This window comes from Hippopotamus amphibius, chromosome X (assembly GCF_030028045.1).
Source record: "Hippopotamus amphibius kiboko isolate mHipAmp2 chromosome X, mHipAmp2.hap2, whole genome shotgun sequence".
Lineage (NCBI taxonomy): Eukaryota > Metazoa > Chordata > Mammalia > Artiodactyla > Hippopotamidae > Hippopotamus > Hippopotamus amphibius.
Window position 1 is genome coordinate 33,288,298 of NC_080203.1, and position 21,068 is coordinate 33,309,365.

Consider the following 21,068-nt stretch of genomic DNA (forward strand, 5'->3'; position numbering starts at 1 on the left):
TTGGATCTTGAGAAGGATATGAGTCTTGATTCTAGAGAGACACATCACCTGCTGAGTCATTTTCAGCCTTTTTTAATGGATCAGAGAGGGCACATACAGCCACCAATCAGTGAACAACCTATACTTACCCGGTTCCTGAGGACAGTGCCTTATTCTAGTTGAGACCCTTAAATTAATAGCACTTAATGCTTACATTTATAAACTCTTAACATTGCTTTACACTGATCTTAGCAACATGTGGTTGTCCTGAGCCAAACCAGGTACAGTGCCGTAATTTCCTTGGGACAGATCATTAACCATTGACACTGCTGACCTATTCCTATTGTTTAATACCTAAGTTCAGTACTTACCACTTAAGATACTGGTTGTGATCAGTTCCTTCGTTTGAAAGAAAAGAACCACACTGGGTAAAGCATGATTTGTGAAGGTATAAAAATATACACGTCAAAATAAACAGTATTAAAAATAATTTTGTTCTAGATAACTCTATTTAAAGCAAGTTTATTTCAAGATGATATCGTAGCAATTTTGCAATATTGACAAATTTCCTGTAATTAGAATGTTGGTTCCTTAAGTTCCTGGAAGCATTTATTATAACTGTATGTTTTTGCCCTTTTGAAAATTTCTTCATTTTTAACGCACTCAATATTGTCTTAAAGATTATATTCTTCATTCCTAGTGTCTCCGCAGATATCCTAAAGCCCATTTCTAAAGGAGAAGAGACATGTCCCTGACAAAGCTTACGTGTGGTATAGTTTACTCTGACTCTTGGTTTTAGAACTTTCTTGCCTATGATCTTTGAGGAAACCCCTCTTTTCTTAGTACCAGACTATTTACTTGTCTTTTCTCCTGTTTGCTTAGGATATGTCTATGTGATTTTACATCGGAAATCTTCCCTCTCAGAATCCATGCCAATTTCTGAGAAAAGTTGATGGATTATTAGTTTAAGGATTATGTAAAATCCAACTTTTCCTTTATCCTTCTTTCATGCATTCCATATCTTAGTTAAATATTCAGGCTTACTCTGTTACCCCTTTGCTTCTCAGCAATCAAATGAATCAGGAAAAACAGTAGCCCTGGGTGCCTTTCCTATTTATAAGAGCTGAAAGTTTCAAGATTGTATACATATTTTTCAAGGTAGATTTGTTTTTAGTTCTTCCGCAAGCTATTATAGATAATTTTAAAATATAACAGTCTCGTGATTGTGTGCTTAACCCAAATGTTTTGAGGAAATAGGTTTATGTTTTTAATGATATAGTATGATTATAGTTCATATAACCAAAACACAACTTGAGTTTGAGCTTCTAGAAAGAAAAATTAGCTTCGAACACAGTTCTTTTCTATCCTTACTTAACCATTTGTGTGGATGAAGAAGAGCAATGGTACATGAAATGTGACTCAGCAAACCATCCACAAAGCATTTATTTGTTAATTTTGAATGATAACTTTAAATACAATAATAATTGACATATACACACTACTATACATAAAATAGATAACTAATAAGGACCTACTTTATTGCACAGGGAATTCCACTTAATACTCTGTGATAGGCTATATGGGAAAAGACTCTAAAAAAGAGTGGATTTATGTATACGTATAACTGATTCACTTTGCTGTACACCTGAAACTAACACAACATTGTAAATCAACTATACTCCAATAAAAAATTTTTTTTAATTAAAAAAAATAAAATGAACAACTCTATATTGCTTAAAAAATAATAATAAAGCCCCACTTGCCTTTGTGGAATAGAGACGTCAGTTTTCTATAAGGGAGCGTCAGGCTCCATAGAGCAAGAACCTCTCCCCTCCGACCTTTGCCCGCCTTTGCAATAATACTTTTCTCTTAGGGTCGTAACTAGTATTAGAGTTTATAGTATCTGGTGCCTTTGTTCTTGCTATGCAATTTTCTTGGTAGTTGTAGAAAAGAGGATCGTGAAAAGAAAACAGAAGGATGACCGTGAAGGATATAAAGCAGAGTAGGTAAAATTTTCTATAAAACTAAAAACATTTACTGTCATATATCATGGAGATAGTGGAAAATTACCTTTGTTTAGTTGCATACCTACAAAAATGACATTAGTTTTTGTCCTTCTGACATTGCATAACCACAGCATGCTAAATCCGTGCAGCCATTCCCTGACTGACAAACAGGTTGTAGTGAAATTTTTTGTTTGTCATGTGTTTGCTGTTTGGAATTTGTACCATCTAGCATTTTGCCCGCAGTATTTCTGTTATGGAGGATTCCAGGCTAGCCTGTAAAACCCAATGTAATGTAAGGTTGCTGAAATTGAACATCTGTAATTGAAGCAGAAATATTACAATTTAAATTTACAGTTACACAGAATAAACAGAACAGAATGAAGGTGAACAAGAAACCATTTTCTTTTTCTATAAAAGCATATTTAATCAGAGACTGAAGTTGCCCTTGTGCTTTAGACTTGGTGTACTCTTTCTTTAAACTCCTTTTTTGAAAGTGTTTAATTTTTTTTCCTTGATACAGGTCTATCATTGGTTCCACCTGTACATTTATTGTCACATCGGGTTGGGGAGATCACAATGAAATGTAGAGAGGTTTATCGAGGTGACTGGGGTAATAAAGAGTGGGAGACAGTGGAAAACCGGAGAGGCACATTTGTGGAAGAAAAGGGATTCTCTCGAGGGAACAATGAAGGGAATTAGAGGAAGTTGTTGGAAAAGACAGCTTCTTTTGCTGTAATGCGATGATCGCAGCAGCAAGCTTTGGGGATGTTCTTTTTGAAGGATTTCCTGTATAGTACATATATTTCATATTCCTTCTTTAATCTAAATTGGATTTATCCATTAAGATTAATTAACATGTCTTTCCAGGTAATGTTTTTGCTTTTGGGGAGGTTCAATGCAAATTAAAGAAAAAATTGTATAGATAATTTTACAACGAATCAAAACTATTTCCCTCCGCACCAAATCAGTCTTGTTTTCCTTATTGCCAAAGCTGATATTCAGTAAGTAGTACCCAGATATGGGTTGTTTATGGGCAAGCATCTATTCTGATTAGATGGTACTGAAATATTCTAAATATCATCTGTGCATATAACTTTAACCAGCCCATTCTTGCCCATCTGCCATCTGGGACCCCGTAGGGAAAAAAGAATCTCAGCTTAGGCCTAAACCAATTTACCACTCCCCCCCCACACCCCCCGCCAAAGACCATTGTGATCACTAATATTGCCATCATCCAGCAGGGGAAGTGCATTCAAAGTGCAAAGGAATAAGAAAATTAGATTCCCCAAGCTGGACACAGCATCAGTATTCACCTCAAATGGCATTTATCATCTGAAGAGAGACAAGAGTGGGAGAGAAAGGCTTTAGTTTTCTTATCATCCCTTTGTTCTTCTTACCCAAAGGCCCCTTCCCTGTGTCCTGTGATGTTCTCACCTGTGGAAGGAGGTCCAGGAGAAGATGCCTGTTATATCCTCCACCCCCCAAAGTAGCCTGTTTGATTTCTTCCCAGTCTTTTCTAGGGACGTGCTTTCTTTCTCTGGGTTGATTGTACTTGACGTCAGGCTGTCATTTTAATAAACTAGATAGCACCAAGGAGAATTTGGTACATTGGATGTCTGAGGAGCCCCTGCAAATTTGCCAGCTAATTTCTTAGTGTTTGCTCTTCTGAATGGGAATTTATTTGTATAAGACACTGAACTTCAACAACATAACATCACAGATTGCTGATGAAACCTGTCATTAAAATATCAAATTATGTTAATCACAGCGTTTAGGTACATCAGGTATGATTTGAACAATTTAATATTGCAGTAGTGAGTACCAGGATTTTAATGACAGTTGGGAATTATGATGCTTCGAACTGCCTTTAGGGTGACTATGAAGGTTATTTTATTATGGTAGAATAATTTATAATAATTTATATCAAGGAAACTTAAATGTGCACTTGCTTATTTATGAAATAATGTTGGTTCTTATAAGCAGTTGAGAAATTTTGTCCTTTTTTGCTTTTCTATCCTTTAAAACCCTAATATAATTATTTGGCTTAACGTCTGTAATGACTCTTCCCTGGAATTTTGGCCAGGGTATGTATTCAGATTAAATTAGAGTTCTTTCCACTTATGAGTGTGGTTTTTTAAATAAGCATTAAATTCATATTTTATATTTTAAAAATTTAATGTATTCTATTATGTACGTGAATTGCATTTTATGTTATATTAATGTACATATTCATTATTTAATACTGTCTAGGCTAAATGTTTGGGACTGTGCTAGCTGAACCACTTTTAAGAATCATGACTGAGAATGGATTCAAGTGAACTATAATGTAATAATCCTGTATCTTTCCAATAATTGTTTACCGTTATTCCATCATTTTTGATCTGCTTATATTGTTAACTGTTATTCTAGACTGTGCTTCTACAATCCCTATAGTCTACAATTAATCTTTTTAGCTTTGATTACATGTACTTCATAGAAATTAATTTCCTATTACATATTTTTCTTATCTGAGTCTCATTTTAAAATTAATAAGGTTCTACTAATTTGCTGTGTTAATTCAGCAGATATTCTATTTTTAGTTGTATCTGTCATCACGTCTTTAATTTTTATATTGCTGATAATCATAGTATTTAACCTTTGTTTTATACCCACAGTGTGGTAACTATTGTACATGAGCTATAGAAAATCTTTAGTCCTTCTGTCAAGAAGTTGACAATTCAGAAGGTTATGAAATACCATTCTCTGGTGATTTTTTTTAAGGAAAGAGTAGGCAGCTATCTATATTAACTAGGTGGTTGTCAAGGTTTTTTCCAGTCCCGTGCATCTGTATATCTGATATATAGAAGGGATTTTCCAAATGCCCTTAAATACAAGGTAGGTTTTTTTTTTATCCTGTTGTTTTAGTAACTATTTTTGTATTGAATGAAATTGGAGAAGGAAAAGAGGAAGGAACTAAATACCTTGATCCCAGTTCTAAATTACAGGTTGGTTTCTATTAATCCTGTTTTGTATTATATGCTATAAATTTAGATTTAAATTTGGTGACTAACAACTGATGCTATCATTTTGCCCATTTAGAATATATACTCTTTGTTGTTTTTATTTGTAATCGTCAGTAATGATAAGAATCTGCATACTTAGGAAATAGATTGGTGTTTTCATCAACTTTTGCTTATCCATATTAGCAAACATCTTCAAAAGTGAAAATTGGGACTTCCCTGGCAAACCAGTGGTTAAGACTCCGCAGTTCCACTGCAGGGGGAATGGGTTCCATCCCTGGTTGGGAAACTAAGATCCCACATGCCACATGGCGTAGCCAAAAAAAAAAAAAAAAAAAACAGTGAAAATTATCCTTGCTTTGGGGAAGGACTATGTCTTACTTATCTCATAAAGTGGCTCTATTACCCCAAATAGGAACCCCTTCCACCTGGGGTGATTTGGGCAATGAGGTATTAACTGTAACTTCATTTACACAACTTAAAATTGTATGAGACACCAACCTGCCACTTCTAAAAGTGGATTAAAATGTACTTTATATTATTAACCAAGATATTGAACAGTATTAAACTGCGTATTTCAAAAGGCCAATATTTTGTTAATTTATTTTTCCTGGTTCTTTTGTGTTATAATTTACTTTAGGTATTTTTAAATACATAGCTATTAAGTATAATAACCATTTAAAATTGTTGATGATTTTTGTGAAGCAAATCAGGTGCTTAAAAGAGTTCAGATTCTTCTTGAGTAATAAATCTATGAAAATAGCAGCGTGTGTGTGCGTGTGTTGGCCTTAGAGCTTTCAGTGGTATTATATCATAACTGGGCTGTTACTTTATACAGAGGAGTCATGATTTCCATCTCATTTCAGATTTTCAATCAAAAGATGATAGAAGGATTAGCCAATTTGCTGTTAACCATCCAACAATCTGTTAACAATGCAGTTGCATCAACGAGGTTTATGTGACATTTGTGAACATACACCCTGACAAAATTAAGAAAAAACATTAGAGTCCTTTGCCTGTGACCTGTCTCTGTGTTTGTACACACACACACACACACAGACATTTGTATGGTAGGCTTGTTTTTGTGACTTATGCTTTATATAATATTTGCTGATATGATTTTCCTATTTTCACTTTTGACCAATCAGTTATTAGTGCATTGAAAAGACTTCCTGCTGAAGATGGGCCTCTCCATAGCTTCTCTCCTTTTCATGGCTTCATTTTTGGTATATTTTGCTCTGTGCTGGGGAAATTTGGGGGCGGGCGGGGAGCTAACATGGCCTCCAGGCAGAGCTAGAGTATGCTGAGAGTAAGAGAGTGGCAAAGGAAAACTATGGTGCCAGCCATCAGCATGCATCCCGGAAACTAAACGACATGAATAATGTGATGTAGAAACACCCATTCTGGCCCTCAAGAAAGTGATTGCCTTGCTTCTGTTTCTAGATAAATAATATGAAAAATAACTTCACCCTAGGATTAATGGTCCTATTAAATTATCTTCACTATAAGCAATAACTTTTGAAGGAATCAGAATGCATCACAGTGATGAATGATGCCTGTTGACATGAAAGAAACATTTAGGGATCAGGTACTAGAGTTTTTCTTTTTGTGGATCTGCTAGCTGTGTTACTTTTAAGAATCATGACTGAAAAGTGGATTGAGATGATTCATAATAGAATAATTTTCTATTTTTCCAGAAACTTCCATCTGGCCAGAATTTTCTTAGTATTTGGGTGAGGGTGGTGAGGACACATTTTTGAGGAGAGAAAGGTAGTTATTTTGGCCATAGTCAAGTTATACCATTGTTTCTTAGAGTAACTTTCAATCTACTGACTTTGAATGAGCATTTTCTTTTAGTCAGCTTTCTATTGGATTAGGTAAGGGTGGTTCATGAATTCTCTTTAGATCATTAATATATGGAGAAAGGAGTCTTTATTTGCATCTATATGGACAGTAAAAAACATATTTACTCTTATTCTAGTACAGGTATTTATGTATCCAGATGTGAGTGCCATGAAAGTAGTTGGGTTTTAATTTTTTTTAATTGGCTTAATAGGTCACTTTAGACAATTGTGTCGAAGTTGGGCGGATTGCCAACACCTACAATCTGACAGAAGTGGATAAATACGTTAACAGTTTCGTCTTGAAGAATTTTCCTGCGTTGCTGAGCACCGGGGAGTTCTTGAAACTCCCTTTTGAACGTCTTGCCTTCGTGCTTTCCAGTAATAGCCTTAAGCACTGCACTGAACTTGAGCTCTTTAAGGCTACCTGTCGCTGGCTACGCCTGGAAGAGCCTCGGATGGACTTCGCTGCAAAATTAATGAAGAACATACGATTTCCACTGATGACACCGCAGGAGCTCATTAATTATGTGCAAACCGTGGATTTCATGAGAACTGACAACACGTGTGTGAATCTCCTTTTGGAAGCCAGCAATTACCAAATGATGCCGTATATGCAGCCAGTGATGCAGTCAGACAGAACTGCCATTCGGTCTGACACCACTCATTTGGTTACACTAGGAGGAGTGCTGAGGCAGCAGCTGGTTGTCAGCAAGGAATTGCGCATGTATGATGAGAAGGCCCATGAGTGGAAGTCCTTAGCCCCCATGGATGCCCCAAGGTACCAGCATGGCATTGCCGTCATTGGAAATTTCCTGTACGTCGTTGGGGGACAGAGTAATTATGACACAAAAGGAAAAACGGCAGTTGATACAGTCTTCAGATTCGATCCTCGATACAATAAGTGGATGCAAGTTGCATCTTTAAACGAAAAGCGCACCTTCTTCCACCTAAGTGCCCTCAAAGGATACCTGTATGCAGTTGGTGGGCGAAATGCAGCTGGTGAACTGCGTAAGTGTGTGCACTTCTATTAAGCATAGAGACTAATTTCTTTATCCCCAGATTCTTGTCAAATCATAAAATAAGCAGTTTTGTAACATCAAAGACCAAAAAATGTAGCCAGGATTTTATTTTAAACTGTTTTTCTTTGAAAATATCAGAGACCATCTGTATGCCTCATCTGGGCATATATTGCTGGCCACACTACAAATTATTATCTTACAAATATATCAGTATGTTGCAGAATATTTTACTTGTGCATTATCTATGGTTTTCATCTTGAAGGTTCAACTAAAAAGTACATTCTGCTAATTTAAATTCTCAAAGAATCTTGGACAGAAGTTTGGCATGTTTCCTCATTTTCCTTTTTAAAGCCCACATAATATTTTACTGAACAGGTTAAAATTCTTCCTTACAGAGCACTGACTTTTTTTTTTAATAAATTTATTTATTTATTGGCTGCATTGGGTCTTCGTTGCTGTGTACGGGCTTTCTCTAGTTGTGGCGAGTAGAGGCTACTCTTCGCTGTGGTGTGCGAACTTCTCATTGCAGTGGCTTCTCTTGTTGTGGAGCACGGGCTCTAGGAGCACGGACTCCCGTAGTTGTGGCACGAGGGCTCAATAGTTGTGGCTCACGGGCTCTAGACTACAAGCTCAGTAGTTGTGGCACACGGGCTTAGTTGCTCCGTGGCATGTGGGATCTTCCCGGACCAGAGATTGAACCCGTGTGCCCTGCATTGGCAGGCGGATTCTTAACCACTGCGCCACCAGGGAAGTCCCCAGAGCACTGACTTTTATATTTGCTTCTTTTACATAATCTGTTACCTACCACAAGCCACATAGTAAGATGATATTTTTTATCTACTAAATGTTCAAAGTTCAATATTATGCAGAGTTTATTTACTGTGAGTATTATGATATATAACTATTAGTCTCAAAAATCATTCTCTCGGTGAAATACGAAAGTTTTCTTCACTGTAAACTGATCTGGTAAGCTTTATTATTTGATGGTCCCTTCTTGATCTTCCTAATCCAAGATCAGTCACAAGTACAGTTAACATAGACCAATACTTTGGCTACAGAAATTAATACTGATTTTGTTATTTTAGATAAAATTGGAACAAGGCAGCTGTCCAAGAAGTCAGAAAGACCGTATTTTATATCATGTCTTACATATCTGTCATTACCATCATTGTTTGGCCTTTTTTTCACCCATCTTCCTTTATTCTCTGTTAGAAATAATTGTCCAGTATTCCAGGCTCCATAATGCTGGGGAAGTTTAAAATATTGGCATTGGCTCCAGATAAATTCAGAGTAATTATCAGAATCTTTTTCTTCAATATTCTAAAAAATAAAAGGTAGTCTAATGGATTTGAGAATAAGCTATTTTGTTGGAGGCAAAAAGAGCTGCTCTCAGCTCTTAAACTTTTCAGCTTATCAAGCTCTTTCTTGTTAGTGACATGGCCTTAATGTTACGGATGTTTCCTACCCATGGTTTTTTGTTTTCTTCCCCTTTGTTGTCACAGTTTTACATTTTCTAAGGCCAGACTTTCCGGATTGTTGGACTAGCTGTCAGAATCATGAACCACACAGGTTTCCCGATATATTTTAATAATCAGACTTTTAAAAGCCCTTGACACATTAATACTCAGTATAGAATTGTCATCTCCTCAGTCAACCCACACACATTATTTTCATGTTATTATACTATTTTAAATTTATGGTGTCTGGAAATAACCAGAAGATGCAAGTAGTGACTTGGCGCTTTCTTAGAAAAACCGCTTATGTAAGATCATCTTTACAAGCTTACAAATTATAGTCATCAGCCCTGACAGTCAGTGGTCATTCTGAAACTTCTTTTCTCTAAGGAAATAGCTCCATTTTTCAGTTTCTGTTTTCTTGGTGATGTTATCACCTCTGTTAATATGCAGCTATTAAGTTTTCAATATATTGTTCCTAATATTAATTAGAGGCCTTATTCTTCTGAGAATGTATCATCTTCAGACCAAGGAGAGTCATTACATAAGACTAAGGCGCTAGAGGCTTCCTTCTTCTGGCTTAATCTTTACCGTGTTTGAGTTCTCCCCACATTATACTCAATTGGGAACAAGAAGTAGACTGCCCCCTTGGGCAAGCAGCTGGCCTGCTTGCTCATGACCTTCAGAAATCACCCCCTTCATCTCTTATTAAAAAAAGTCCTCTGTGTTTCAGTTTGAAAGTGACAGGATACAAAAGAATCATGCTTTTCATGAGCTGTTCCTAAATTCATAATAACTGTTTGATTATATTTAGACTTTAAAAAACACAGTCACCCAGAGCTTAAACCTGAGGGCAATGATTTAAATATTCTAGAAAAAACTCCCTGTCTAGATGGTAAACGTAGGTCCGGTTTTATCTTAATTCATAAACTGTGTTTTCACAAATAGATGTATGATTATAATATAGACACAAACCCTCAATACCAAAGGACAACTGTAATTCCATTTAGAGGGCAACTGTTTGATATTTCTTTCCCTTTGAAATTATCTCATAGAATCTGTAAGCAACTAAGCTTTTGTAGAAAATGATTGCTTCCCTTAAAATCAGCATACCCAGAAAATCCATTCTGTGCTACATATTTTAAGTTAAAATATATTGGAAGGTTTTCGGTTTTGTTTTTGTTTTAATTAATTTTCATTTTATCTTTTTGGCTGCGTTGGGTCATTGTTGCTGCGCACGGGCTTTCTCTAGTTGTGGTGAGCAGGGGCTACTCTTCGTTGCGGTGCATGGGGTTCTCATTGCGGTGGCTTCTCTTGTTGTGGAGCACAGGGTCTAGGCATGCTGGCTTCAGTAGTTGCAGCACGTGGGCTCAGTAGTTGTGGCTTGTGTGCTTGCGGGCTCTAGAGCCCAGGCTCAGTAATTGTGGTGCATGGGCTTAGTCGCTCTGTGGCATGTGGGATCTTCACGGACCAGGGATCAAACCTGTGTCCCCTGCATTGGCAGGTGGATTCTTAAGGAAGTTTTTTTAAAAAAACCATGTGATTGACTTATTAAGTACACTCAAACTGAGAGTCTTGATTCCAGGAGAACCTTCAGGCCCCAAAGAGTCATTACATAAAACCAAGTAGCAAGAAGCTTCATTTTTTTTTCTGACCCACCCTACCCCCTTGAGTTCCTCTCTTTCATACCCATGTGGGGGCCCATCTCATCACATTCTGTATTGTTGAAGTAACCAAACCTGATGTAACCTGCCCCGATTACCTCCCAGAAGAACAACATCAATGTGTTCTTCTGAATTCTGTTTATAATGCGTCTCCTTGTATAAGTAAGAAAAGGATATGTGTCCGTCATCCTTTATAATTTTCTTAGACCCATTATTTTTGCAGAATAGTAGGTTTTGATTCTAAAGAAACGCTTGCTTATATTTCTGAATGTTCCAGCCAGAGGTGGGGTTTTTAACATTTCTTGTGCTCCATAAGCATTTTTTAATGGAAACCCCCTCCCTCCGCCTCACAGTAACATCTGTTGTGATAACATTCCCATCTTAACTGATTATGTTGACATATTCCTATGTCTATGTAAATAGAGAAGGGGAGTAGGAATGGGTGTCAGGAAAAGGGGATTGATGGGAAAATCATTTCACAGTTTCACAGGTCCATTAGTACCAGTACATCATTTATTCTTCATACACACAATAACCACTGCCTGTATATAATGATGAAAAGAAAACAGAGGCAACATTTGCAAGACATTTTAGATCATTTTAATGCATTTGGCCTTTTCAAATCTTGCCGTAGAGTGTATGGACTCAAGTGCGTACTACATCGAAACGATTCTCTTAGTGTGTGTGTGAGCCTGGCTTATTGCTGAAATGTCATTCCCTAGAAATGCTACTTTCCTTTGGCACCAGGTACAATGGGAAACTGGGGAAACCTTAGAGTAGCTGTCACTTAAGTGAAAAAGGAGTCAGTTATTTCTGGTATCTTTCCAAATTATGTCATATAAGAAATCGATCTTCCATTGAGGTTTTCTGTATTGAGGAGAAATATGACAGCTCAGGTATCTTTCACTTTAGTTAAATATTAATAAATCAGGGTTTCAGATAATGAAATAACTTATAGAAAACGTGTGAATTTTTCCAAATAAATGTACAATAAAATTGCTGAAATTTATCAAATGCCTCCATATCCCTTAATGGATTTGCAGTTTCTTTATTAAGTGACATATTACCAACTGGCACTCCAGGATTCTAGAGACCATCCCCTCTTTTTGGGAGCCATCATTGTCCAAATGGTTTTCTTCAGGACTAATCTCTTTCCTAATCTCAAAGAACAAGTAAGTTCCACATCATCCCTTGGGAGCCATTCTGAACTCTAGTGGAGTCACCTGAGAAAATAAGAATCCCTGATGAGTTATGTGAAATAACCGACCTAAATGTAATTCTTAAATTAGAGATGGTCTCTAATTTCAGTACTAGGCCACCAGACTACTGAAGGTGATTCTCTAGAATAGGAATCAGAAAACGTTCATACAGTGCCAGAAAGGAAATCTTTTTAGCTCTGTAGCTGTAGGATTTCTGTCACAACTAATCAGCTCTGCTACTGTATTGCAAAAGCAACTGTAGACAATTTGTTTATAAACAAATGAGTGGTTATGTTTCAATAAAGCTTTGTATATGAACACTGAAATTTGAATTCCATATAATTTTCATATTTCACAAAATATTCTTCCTTTGATTTTTTCCAACTCTAAAAATGTAAAAGTCATTCATATTTTTATCTTGTGGGCCATACAAAAGCAGACGACATATTGGATTTGGCTTACAGGCTGTAGTTTGCCTGACCTCCCTCGTTCTAGATTTTCCCAATTACCTCGTTACCATTCCCACCTGTCATAGACTGTGAGGGACAGTGCTTTGTGGCTCCAGCTTCTTGGTTGCTCACGCCTTGTCCCCTCTCCCTATCAAGGTGGTTGGCACTAACATCTCATTGCCTTGTAAATTTGGAAAATAGATTTAATACATGTACTGATTTTACTAATAACAATAACAATCCTGCATGGAGAAAGCCAGAGGTTGACAATAAAGATTAAATGATGGGAAAAGCTAAAGGGGGTGGGTTATCTAGCTAGAAGAAGACAAGTTTAGGGATGTTGAACTATTATATACTTGTGTTATTGGTGGTTAATAGCCATCTTACACTTCAGAGGCTTCTGTCTGAGAAAGTATAGATGGGTTCTTATAACCCCCATTACCAAAAAAAATGCAATTAACTCAGTGATAGAAGAACAGCATTATCTTTCTACATAGGAAGATGTTAATAATCATAAAAGAGTGACTGGCTATTCAACTTCTAGCTCCCCTATAAAAAGAATAAGAGGAAACTAATGGAAACTGCATCAGAACAGATTGAATTAGATGTAAGAAAAGACTGTAACAGTCTAGAAATTTCAAAGTTCAAGGCAGAATTCTTCATTAAGAAAAGCATAGGAATTGGGAGATTGGGATACCAAATTGTACACTCTAAATATATGCAGTTTATTGTGTGTTAACTGTATCTCAATAAAAGTTCTAAAAAAAAAGAAAAGAAAGGAAAAGCATAGGACTATAGTAGAACCTACCTTTGGCATCAAATAGATGGAAAGAAGTCTTTAAAACCCTTCTGCTGATAGGATGTGTGATTAGACTACATTCTTTTATCAGATGAAACCCTACCATTAATGGCTTTGCTGATGCCAGTCTATATAGTAGATCCTCTGTAAGGGTAGAGAGGGAGATAATGATATACATTCAGTAGAATTCTGCTTGTTGATGAGGTGAAAGTTATGCTGAAGGCAAATGGAACTGAACATTCAAGAAGACATCCCGTGACTGAAAATAGTCACAAACAGTATTGGAGCGAACAGTTTTAGTTTGTCATTAATTGTGGAGATAGCCCTTCTTTGGGGGAAAGATTTTGCAGGATCTTGCCACCTGAAGGAAAGGTTTAGAAGAAATAGAGTTGGTAAGGGTCCAGGCCCGAAGCAATGAACAAAACTAACAAGAGATTAAAAAGAGACTAGTAAAAGCCTTTGAAATAAGACTGAAAATTCAAAACTAAAGTAGAAAAGGAAATCAGTAAAGGGATATGAGAAGTGGTAAAATATAGGCGTTGTTAGAGGAGAAATAAGTAGTTCATGTAGTGAATTTGACGAAATGAAATTACTTCAGTAGAAAATTAATCTCTCTCTCTCTAGTTTTGCCTGTTCTCACATTACAATTATTTTTTTTTAATAGGAAAACTTGTTCAAAGGATGATTCATCCATTAGAATTGCATTTGGCTGCAAGTAGCCAAATTTTATTCTGGTGGCTTGATCAAATAGCCCCACTCAGGATCCTCCTGCTGCCATTCTATTGCCTACAACTATATCATATCATCAATTCCAGCTTCAAGGGAACCTGCGAATTTGAATTTGATTTTGAGTTTGGCACAGTGCTTTCCTGAGCAGGGTTGTGGTTCTGTTAGTAAGAAGAAAGCAGGGTTAGTGGAGACAAGCAATTGGGTTAGCAAGTAGCAACGTCTGCAATAAATAGTATAAACTTTTCAAGTCAATCTAGATTTTGTGCTTTTGACCAGAGTCCTCCTAACAGCCCTATTTTTTTTTTCTGCCTTTTAAAAAAGATCACATTTTCTGTCTGTCTGGACTGTTGTTCTAGTCTTGAGGTTATAACAGATTGCTATTTAAATACGTTGAGGTCACTTCTCAAATACTTTATATTAAAGATGATAAATTTATTACTGAGAGGAAGTACCCCTAATAAAAATCTTAACTTCATATTATGCTGCCAGTCATCTTCAAGTTAAGAGCAGTACTGGCTGCAACGGTATTGGGTGGTATATACAAACTATTGGCTCTACTGTGTAAATACCGAAAAATTATTGTCAGTGTCCATTTTGTAGTCTGAATATAAAAAAAAAACAATAGGCATTAAAACGACACCAGGCAGTATGCATACTTTCGTTCTCAACTTAAATTTTGGCTTCATATCTGTTAACCTTTGTTTTCTATATGGTGTATCATATGGAATCGAAGTGTTTTTCTTCCTTATGATTCTTTTCATCTTTTCTTCCCACATATTTAGAGCAAAGAGAGCAGGAAATGTCAAATTATAAAGATGTAACAAGATCCTGGAAGAAAAGAAATCCTAGTGATTTCTGCATTGACAGAAATGTTACATTATTACATTAAGTAGCTAGTCTGATGGAACATGTATCAATGTATTAATGATTCAGATTATTAACATAATCTCAATAATTAATATAAGTGACCCCCAAAGAATATCTCATAGCTATAATAGAAATGTTTCGGTTATTTGGATATTATTATTGTTTCACCTAAAAGGGAAAAGAATTAATTGCTAAATTTGAAATTATAAATCATTTTTAAAAAGTCATTCATTCTTTTCATTTTTTAAACAACAGCTACAGTAGAATGTTACAATCCAAGAACAAATGAATGGACCTACGTTGCCAAAATGAGTGAGCCCCACTATGGCCACGCTGGAACTGTGTATGGAGGCGTAATGTATATTTCAGGTAAATAATTACAAATGCAGTTAATATAATACATAGAGTTTTGGTTATGTCACCATCTTTCCATATGGTGTTAATAATAGTAATCCAGGAAATGGATAATAAAAATATAATTTGTATTGATTTTAGAATATATTTTGTGTGTACATTTACATATGAATGCTTTTGGTATTTTATATGTTTATAAGACTAGCAGCAAACCAATCCTGCTGTAAATAGCTTATGTAGAAGAAATTGGAAAGCTTTCAGCTTCTCCAACTTGCCTTTCAGTCTCCATACTCTATACTCTAATAACTCGGTACTCTAATGACCAGCATTCATATTCTCTATAACAACATTTAATTCATTTTTTAAAGTAAATTTTTTATTGATATTATTGTTATGGACATTTCCTTGCTGGGTTTTTTTTTTTAAAATTATTTATTTATTTATTTAGCTGTTACTTTATTTTTTTTTAACATACAGTAAACTGCATATATTTAGAGTGTATACAATTTGGTATCCCAATCTCCCAATTCATTCCCCCTCAGCCCTCCCCGCTTTCCCCACTTGGTGTCCATATGTTTGTTCTCTACATCTGTGTCTCTATTTCTGCCTTGCAAACCGGTTGATCTGTACCATTTTTCTATAGTCCACATATATGTGTTAATATACAATATTTGTTTTTCTCTTTCTGACTCACTTCACTCCGTATGACAGTCTCTAGGTCCATCCATGTCTCTACAAATGTCCCAGTTTCATTGCTTTATACAGCTGAGTAATATTCCATTGTATATATGTGCCACATCTTTTTTATACATTCATCTGTTGATGAACATTTAGGTTGCTTCCATGTCCTGGCTATTGTAAATAGTGCTGCAATGAACATTGGAGTGCATGTGTCTTTTTGAATGATGGTGTTCTCTGGGTACATGCCCAGTAGTGGGATTGCTGGGTCATATGGTAGTTCTATTTTTAGTTTTGCAAGGAACCTCCATACTGTTCTCCATAGTGGCTGTATCAATTTACATTCCCATCAACAGTTGCCTTTTCTCCACACCCTCTCCAGCATTTACTGTTTGTAGATTTTCTGATGATGCCCATTCTACCCGGTGTGAGGTGATAACCTCCTTGTCGTTTTGATTTGCATTTCTCTAATGATGAGTGATGTTGAGCAGCTTTTCATGTGCCTCTTGGCCATCCGTATGTCTTCTTTGGAGAAATGCCTATTTAGGTCCTCTGCCCATTTTTTGATTGGGTTGTTTGTTTTTTTGATATTGAGCTGCATGAAGTGTTTATATATTTTGGAGATTAGTCCTTTGTCTGTTGATTCGTTTGCAAATATGTTCTCCCATTCTGAGGGTTGTCTTTTTGTCTTGCTTCTAGTTTCCTTTGCTGTGCAGAAGCTTTGAAGTTTCATTAGGTCCCACTTCTTTATTTTTGTTTTTATTTCCATTTCTCTAGGGGGTGGATCAAAAAAGATCTTGCTGTGGTTTACATCGAAGAGTGTTCTTCCTATGTTTTCCTCTAGGAGTTTTATAGTGTCTGGCCTTACATTTAGGTCTTTAATCCGTTTGGAGTTTATTTTTGTGTATGGTGTAAATGAGTGTCCTAATTTCATTCTTTTGCATGTAGCTGTGCAGTTTTCCCAGCACCACTTATTGAAGAGGCTGCCTTTTCTCCCTTGTATATCCTTGCCTCCTTTAACAACATTTAATTCATTTTTATTTAGAATTTAGCTAAACTCTATGAGGAAATATATCATTATGTAACATATAAGCTCTACTGTGCATAAAACCTGCTTCCAATATACACATAATGCATAATAATGTTCATTCTCTCATTTAGCACAACCCATAATGTTTCTTTTGTCTTTAGCATTATAACGGGTTCTACTATGATGTCATTGTATAAATAATTCTGTGCCGATTACCTGTTTTTTGGGCACACGCACATATATTTTTCTAATGCAAAATTCTAAAACGGCTGCAGTTGGCTCAATGTCCCAGTAACGACTTTCATTCTCAAACTGTTGATGTTCGAATCATCCTTCCATAGAATTTAGAAAGGAGTCATATTTTAATGTAATGTTCACTTCTGGTGTTGAAATTTTATTCTGTTAGTCAGGTTCTTACCATTTGGTCCTGACACAGTCTACCTCTGACAGTTTTCCCCCTTTTGAAGGCCTGCCAGTGCCAGGCCAGCAGTTACATTATTAGAGAATAAAGGCGTTAAGGTGATGTTTGTGTTCTGAGTCTGTGAACGCTGCCTTATGAAATCTGTAATCAAGAAGGATCAGTGAAAGGCCTGTAGTGTGTGATTGGCAGGTTTCTGGTGTAAAATTTATGAGCAGCTATGGGACATCTTATATTGAAAGAGCCATCCAGGAAATCATATGCTCCACTAATCAATGATTCACACCATCCACCTATTTTATGTGTGTAGCTGCTACACCATTATAATGAGAGCTCCAAGTCCTCTGGGGGGAAAAATGACATTCGAATTGTTCTGGTGGTGCTTTGGCATGACTAGCATATATTGCATAAATGACCTTCCCAATCAAGAGTAGGCTAGAAACCACAGCTGATTTTCAAATCAAAGAGCACTGTTTTGCTTGCTGGGAATTGAGTGAAGTGCAGAAAAAATATAAAAAAGCAGGAAGAAAAAATTGATTGCCTTCTGGCCACCAGACAGTAGAGCTTTGAATGATACGGCTAAAGATTAGTTTAGTTTTCTCCCTAAGCTGCAGAACATATAGTCTGATACTTTCATTATACAGATTGATTTAGATGTGATCTAAGAATATACTTTGTAGATGATATAGACCCAATAGATCAACAACGAATTGCTGTACATATTTTCAGCATTCTAATTCTTTAGCTTTTTAAGAGAGGACATTACCCACCCTCACCCCACCCACCCAAAACTCTACCAAAACAAACAGTTCTGAATATTCGTATAAGCGTGTACATTTACACAATAGTTTTGACTTTCCCAAAGCATTGTGATTTATTTCAGTTCATAGTCACGATCTTAATGAGAGAATTAGAGTGGAGATTCTTATTTGACAAGTGAGGAAACAGGCACCTAGGATTTAAAGTGCCCTAGCCCTGCACTCAGCACCGAGCAGGTGCCTGCTCAAGAGCAGCAGGAGTGAATGATGCTTTTTAGTTGGGATTTACTATAAAGCCAACTTTGAGCGGCCAAAATATATTTTCATTCTGTAAAACCTCTTAAATTCCCTGGGTCTCTGTTTGAGAAAGTCATTACAATAATATAAGCTAAATTTTTGTTCTTTAAGGAGATGAAAATGTTATTTTCTTTCTTTTTAATCAAGAGAAAGTATTAACAGCTGGCAGACATTTATAAGAACATGGTTGATAAGCTCTAAAGTGTCATAATACGTGGCTAGAAGTTAATTATCTGTGACAGAGAGCATTCTATTTACTTTTGCATTGTATAATAATCTGTTTACCTCATGCCTGTAATTTTCATTCTTTAGGTGGAATTACTCATGACACTTTCCAAAAGGAGCTCATGTGCTTTGACCCTGATACTGACAAATGGATCCAGAAGGCGCCGATGACCACTGTCAGAGGTCTGCATTGCATGTGTACAGTGGGAGAAAGGCTCTATGTCATTGGTGGCAATCACTTCAGAGGAACAAGTGATTACGACGACGTCCTAAGCTGTGAATACTACTCACCGATCCTTGACCAGTGGACCCCAATTGCTGCCATGTTAAGAGGGCAGAGTGATGTTGGGGTCGCTGTCTTTGAAAATAAAATCTACGTGGTTGGTGGGTATTCGTGGAATAATCGTTGTATGGTAGAGATAGTGCAGAAATATGATCCAGATAAAGATGAATGGCATAAGGTTTTTGATCTCCCAGAGTCCCTGGGTGGCATCCGAGCTTGCACACTCACCGTTTTTCCTCCTGAAGAAACCACACCATCACCTTCTAGAGAGTCCCCTCTTTCTGCACCTTAAGATCATCCCTCCAACTAAGATGCTGTAGTCCTATCTTGGCAATGTGTCATGAATTCTCTTCTTTTTCCCTCCTCCTTAAGTAGTGTATGTTAGGATTAGCCTCCAGTACTTGATACAAATATTGGAAAAAAAGACAACATTGATGTTCTTTGTGCTGTTTGTTTGGCTTGGAGTGTTTATAAAGTGGTAACAAAACCATTCTGGAAATGTATCCCATAGAAGCTGATGTCTAACATATGAGAAAAAAAAAAACAACACAACCCAAGGTATTGTCTATAAGATGTTTCTTCAGTACTTTTTTGATGCTGTGTACTGGGTGTAAGGTATTTGTCATCTTGCATTAGAAAGCCCAGTAAACCAAGTTGAGGGTGGATTATAGTGCTAACTAGGCTTCAAAGTAAACAGTTTTCCTTTCATCTTTGACTGTGAGATGCTAAAGGGAGGCAGCCCGTCCCAACAAGAAACAATAGACAAAAGGTTGCCAACTCGCATGAGCTACCTCCCTCTTTTCATAAAGTATTTTTGACATATCTGTCAACCCACCTGTCTGTGGGGGTACATTGAGAACACATCAAGTTTCTTAGACACACAGGAGAAAGAATAATTGAAATTCATCAATATTAATTAAAAAAAAAAGCGTGACCCCTCAACTTATAAACAAGGGTTTGGGGTTTTTTAAGTGTGTATAAATACATACACACAGATATATATCAAACAGAAAAATTTAAAAAATTGAGTAGCACGTCAGATAAATGCGAAAGAAAAAACTGAAATTTCTTGCAAAAAGCAGCTTCCGTTACAATGGGAATTCACGTATGTAGAATCATACTGAATTTAGGTGGATAAGGGCTAGAAATTTTGAGCAAGTAAATTTTTCATTTGACCAAATTTTTCCTTCCAAAACTGTACTCTATACCTTCTCCTTTGCTGTTGGGGTAACTTACATATTATGTGTATTCTGTATACTCAGTTCATAAGATTATTTAGCACAAAGTATAGCAGCTTCACCTGGTGGGCGAGCTGCTTTTGCTCAGTGAATTCCATCTCCGTGTTTTATCTTTTTTTGTTCAATAAAAAACATTTACTGTCGTTTTGGTGTGAGGTATCCTATTCTTGTCTGACTTGGCTTCCTTTTATCAAATGCCTTTTTTTTTTCAGTATTCCAAGATCCAGATGATCTGAATTTAAGAGTACTGAACAGCTTGGATTAATGAATGCTAATGACTTTCATTCAAGGAAGAAAAGAATTTGACTAGGTCAAACTTCATTGGTGAAAACTCATTGTTGATTGTCTTTGAGGAGTTAGTTTGTAGAAGATGCTAATTGACCCCTCTCCATCCCCACAGGGTAATATGTCTAAACCACAAGAGCAGTGAAATTTCTGAGGTCAGTTTTCCTGATCTTCAAGAAGATCCATCTTGCCTAATGAGAAGGGATTGTGTAAAACGACCTAAGTAAGAGATTTGTTCTTGACCGAGGATTATACAAAAAAAATGTTTTTGTAAGAGATCGGTAATTACGTTAGGGCCATATATATGAGCTTTCCTACTTTATCTGCAAATGACCAGATTAAATCTGATTAAATCTGAACCAAAAATTTCGAGCTATTCCTAGCCAACTAGAGTGTTGCCAAAGTTCTTAACTAGTGGATAATTGACAGCGCCCATGTCACTACCTCTGTCTTGAGTTACTCATAATGAAGAAAACAATTTTCCCATCAGTGGT

The 21,068-nt window shown here is 36.4% G+C and overlaps 1 protein-coding gene across 7 annotated transcripts in view; it reads left to right on the plus strand.

Annotated features, from left to right (window-relative positions):
• The window catches only part of KLHL13 (kelch like family member 13), a 300,973-nt gene extending 280,541 nt beyond the window's left edge, over nt 1-20,432 (plus strand). For all 7 annotated transcript variants that reach the window (XM_057718335.1, XM_057718336.1, XM_057718340.1 and 4 more), the window contains 3 exons: nt 7,041-7,836; nt 15,264-15,377; nt 18,856-20,432. In XM_057718335.1, coding sequence (XP_057574318.1) covers nt 7,041-7,836; nt 15,264-15,377; nt 18,856-19,343 — 1,398 coding nt within the window. In that variant the 3' untranslated portion in view covers nt 19,344-20,432. The remainder of the gene's footprint in view (nt 1-7,040; nt 7,837-15,263; nt 15,378-18,855) is intronic.
• Nucleotides 20,433-21,068: the final 636 nt, after the last annotated feature.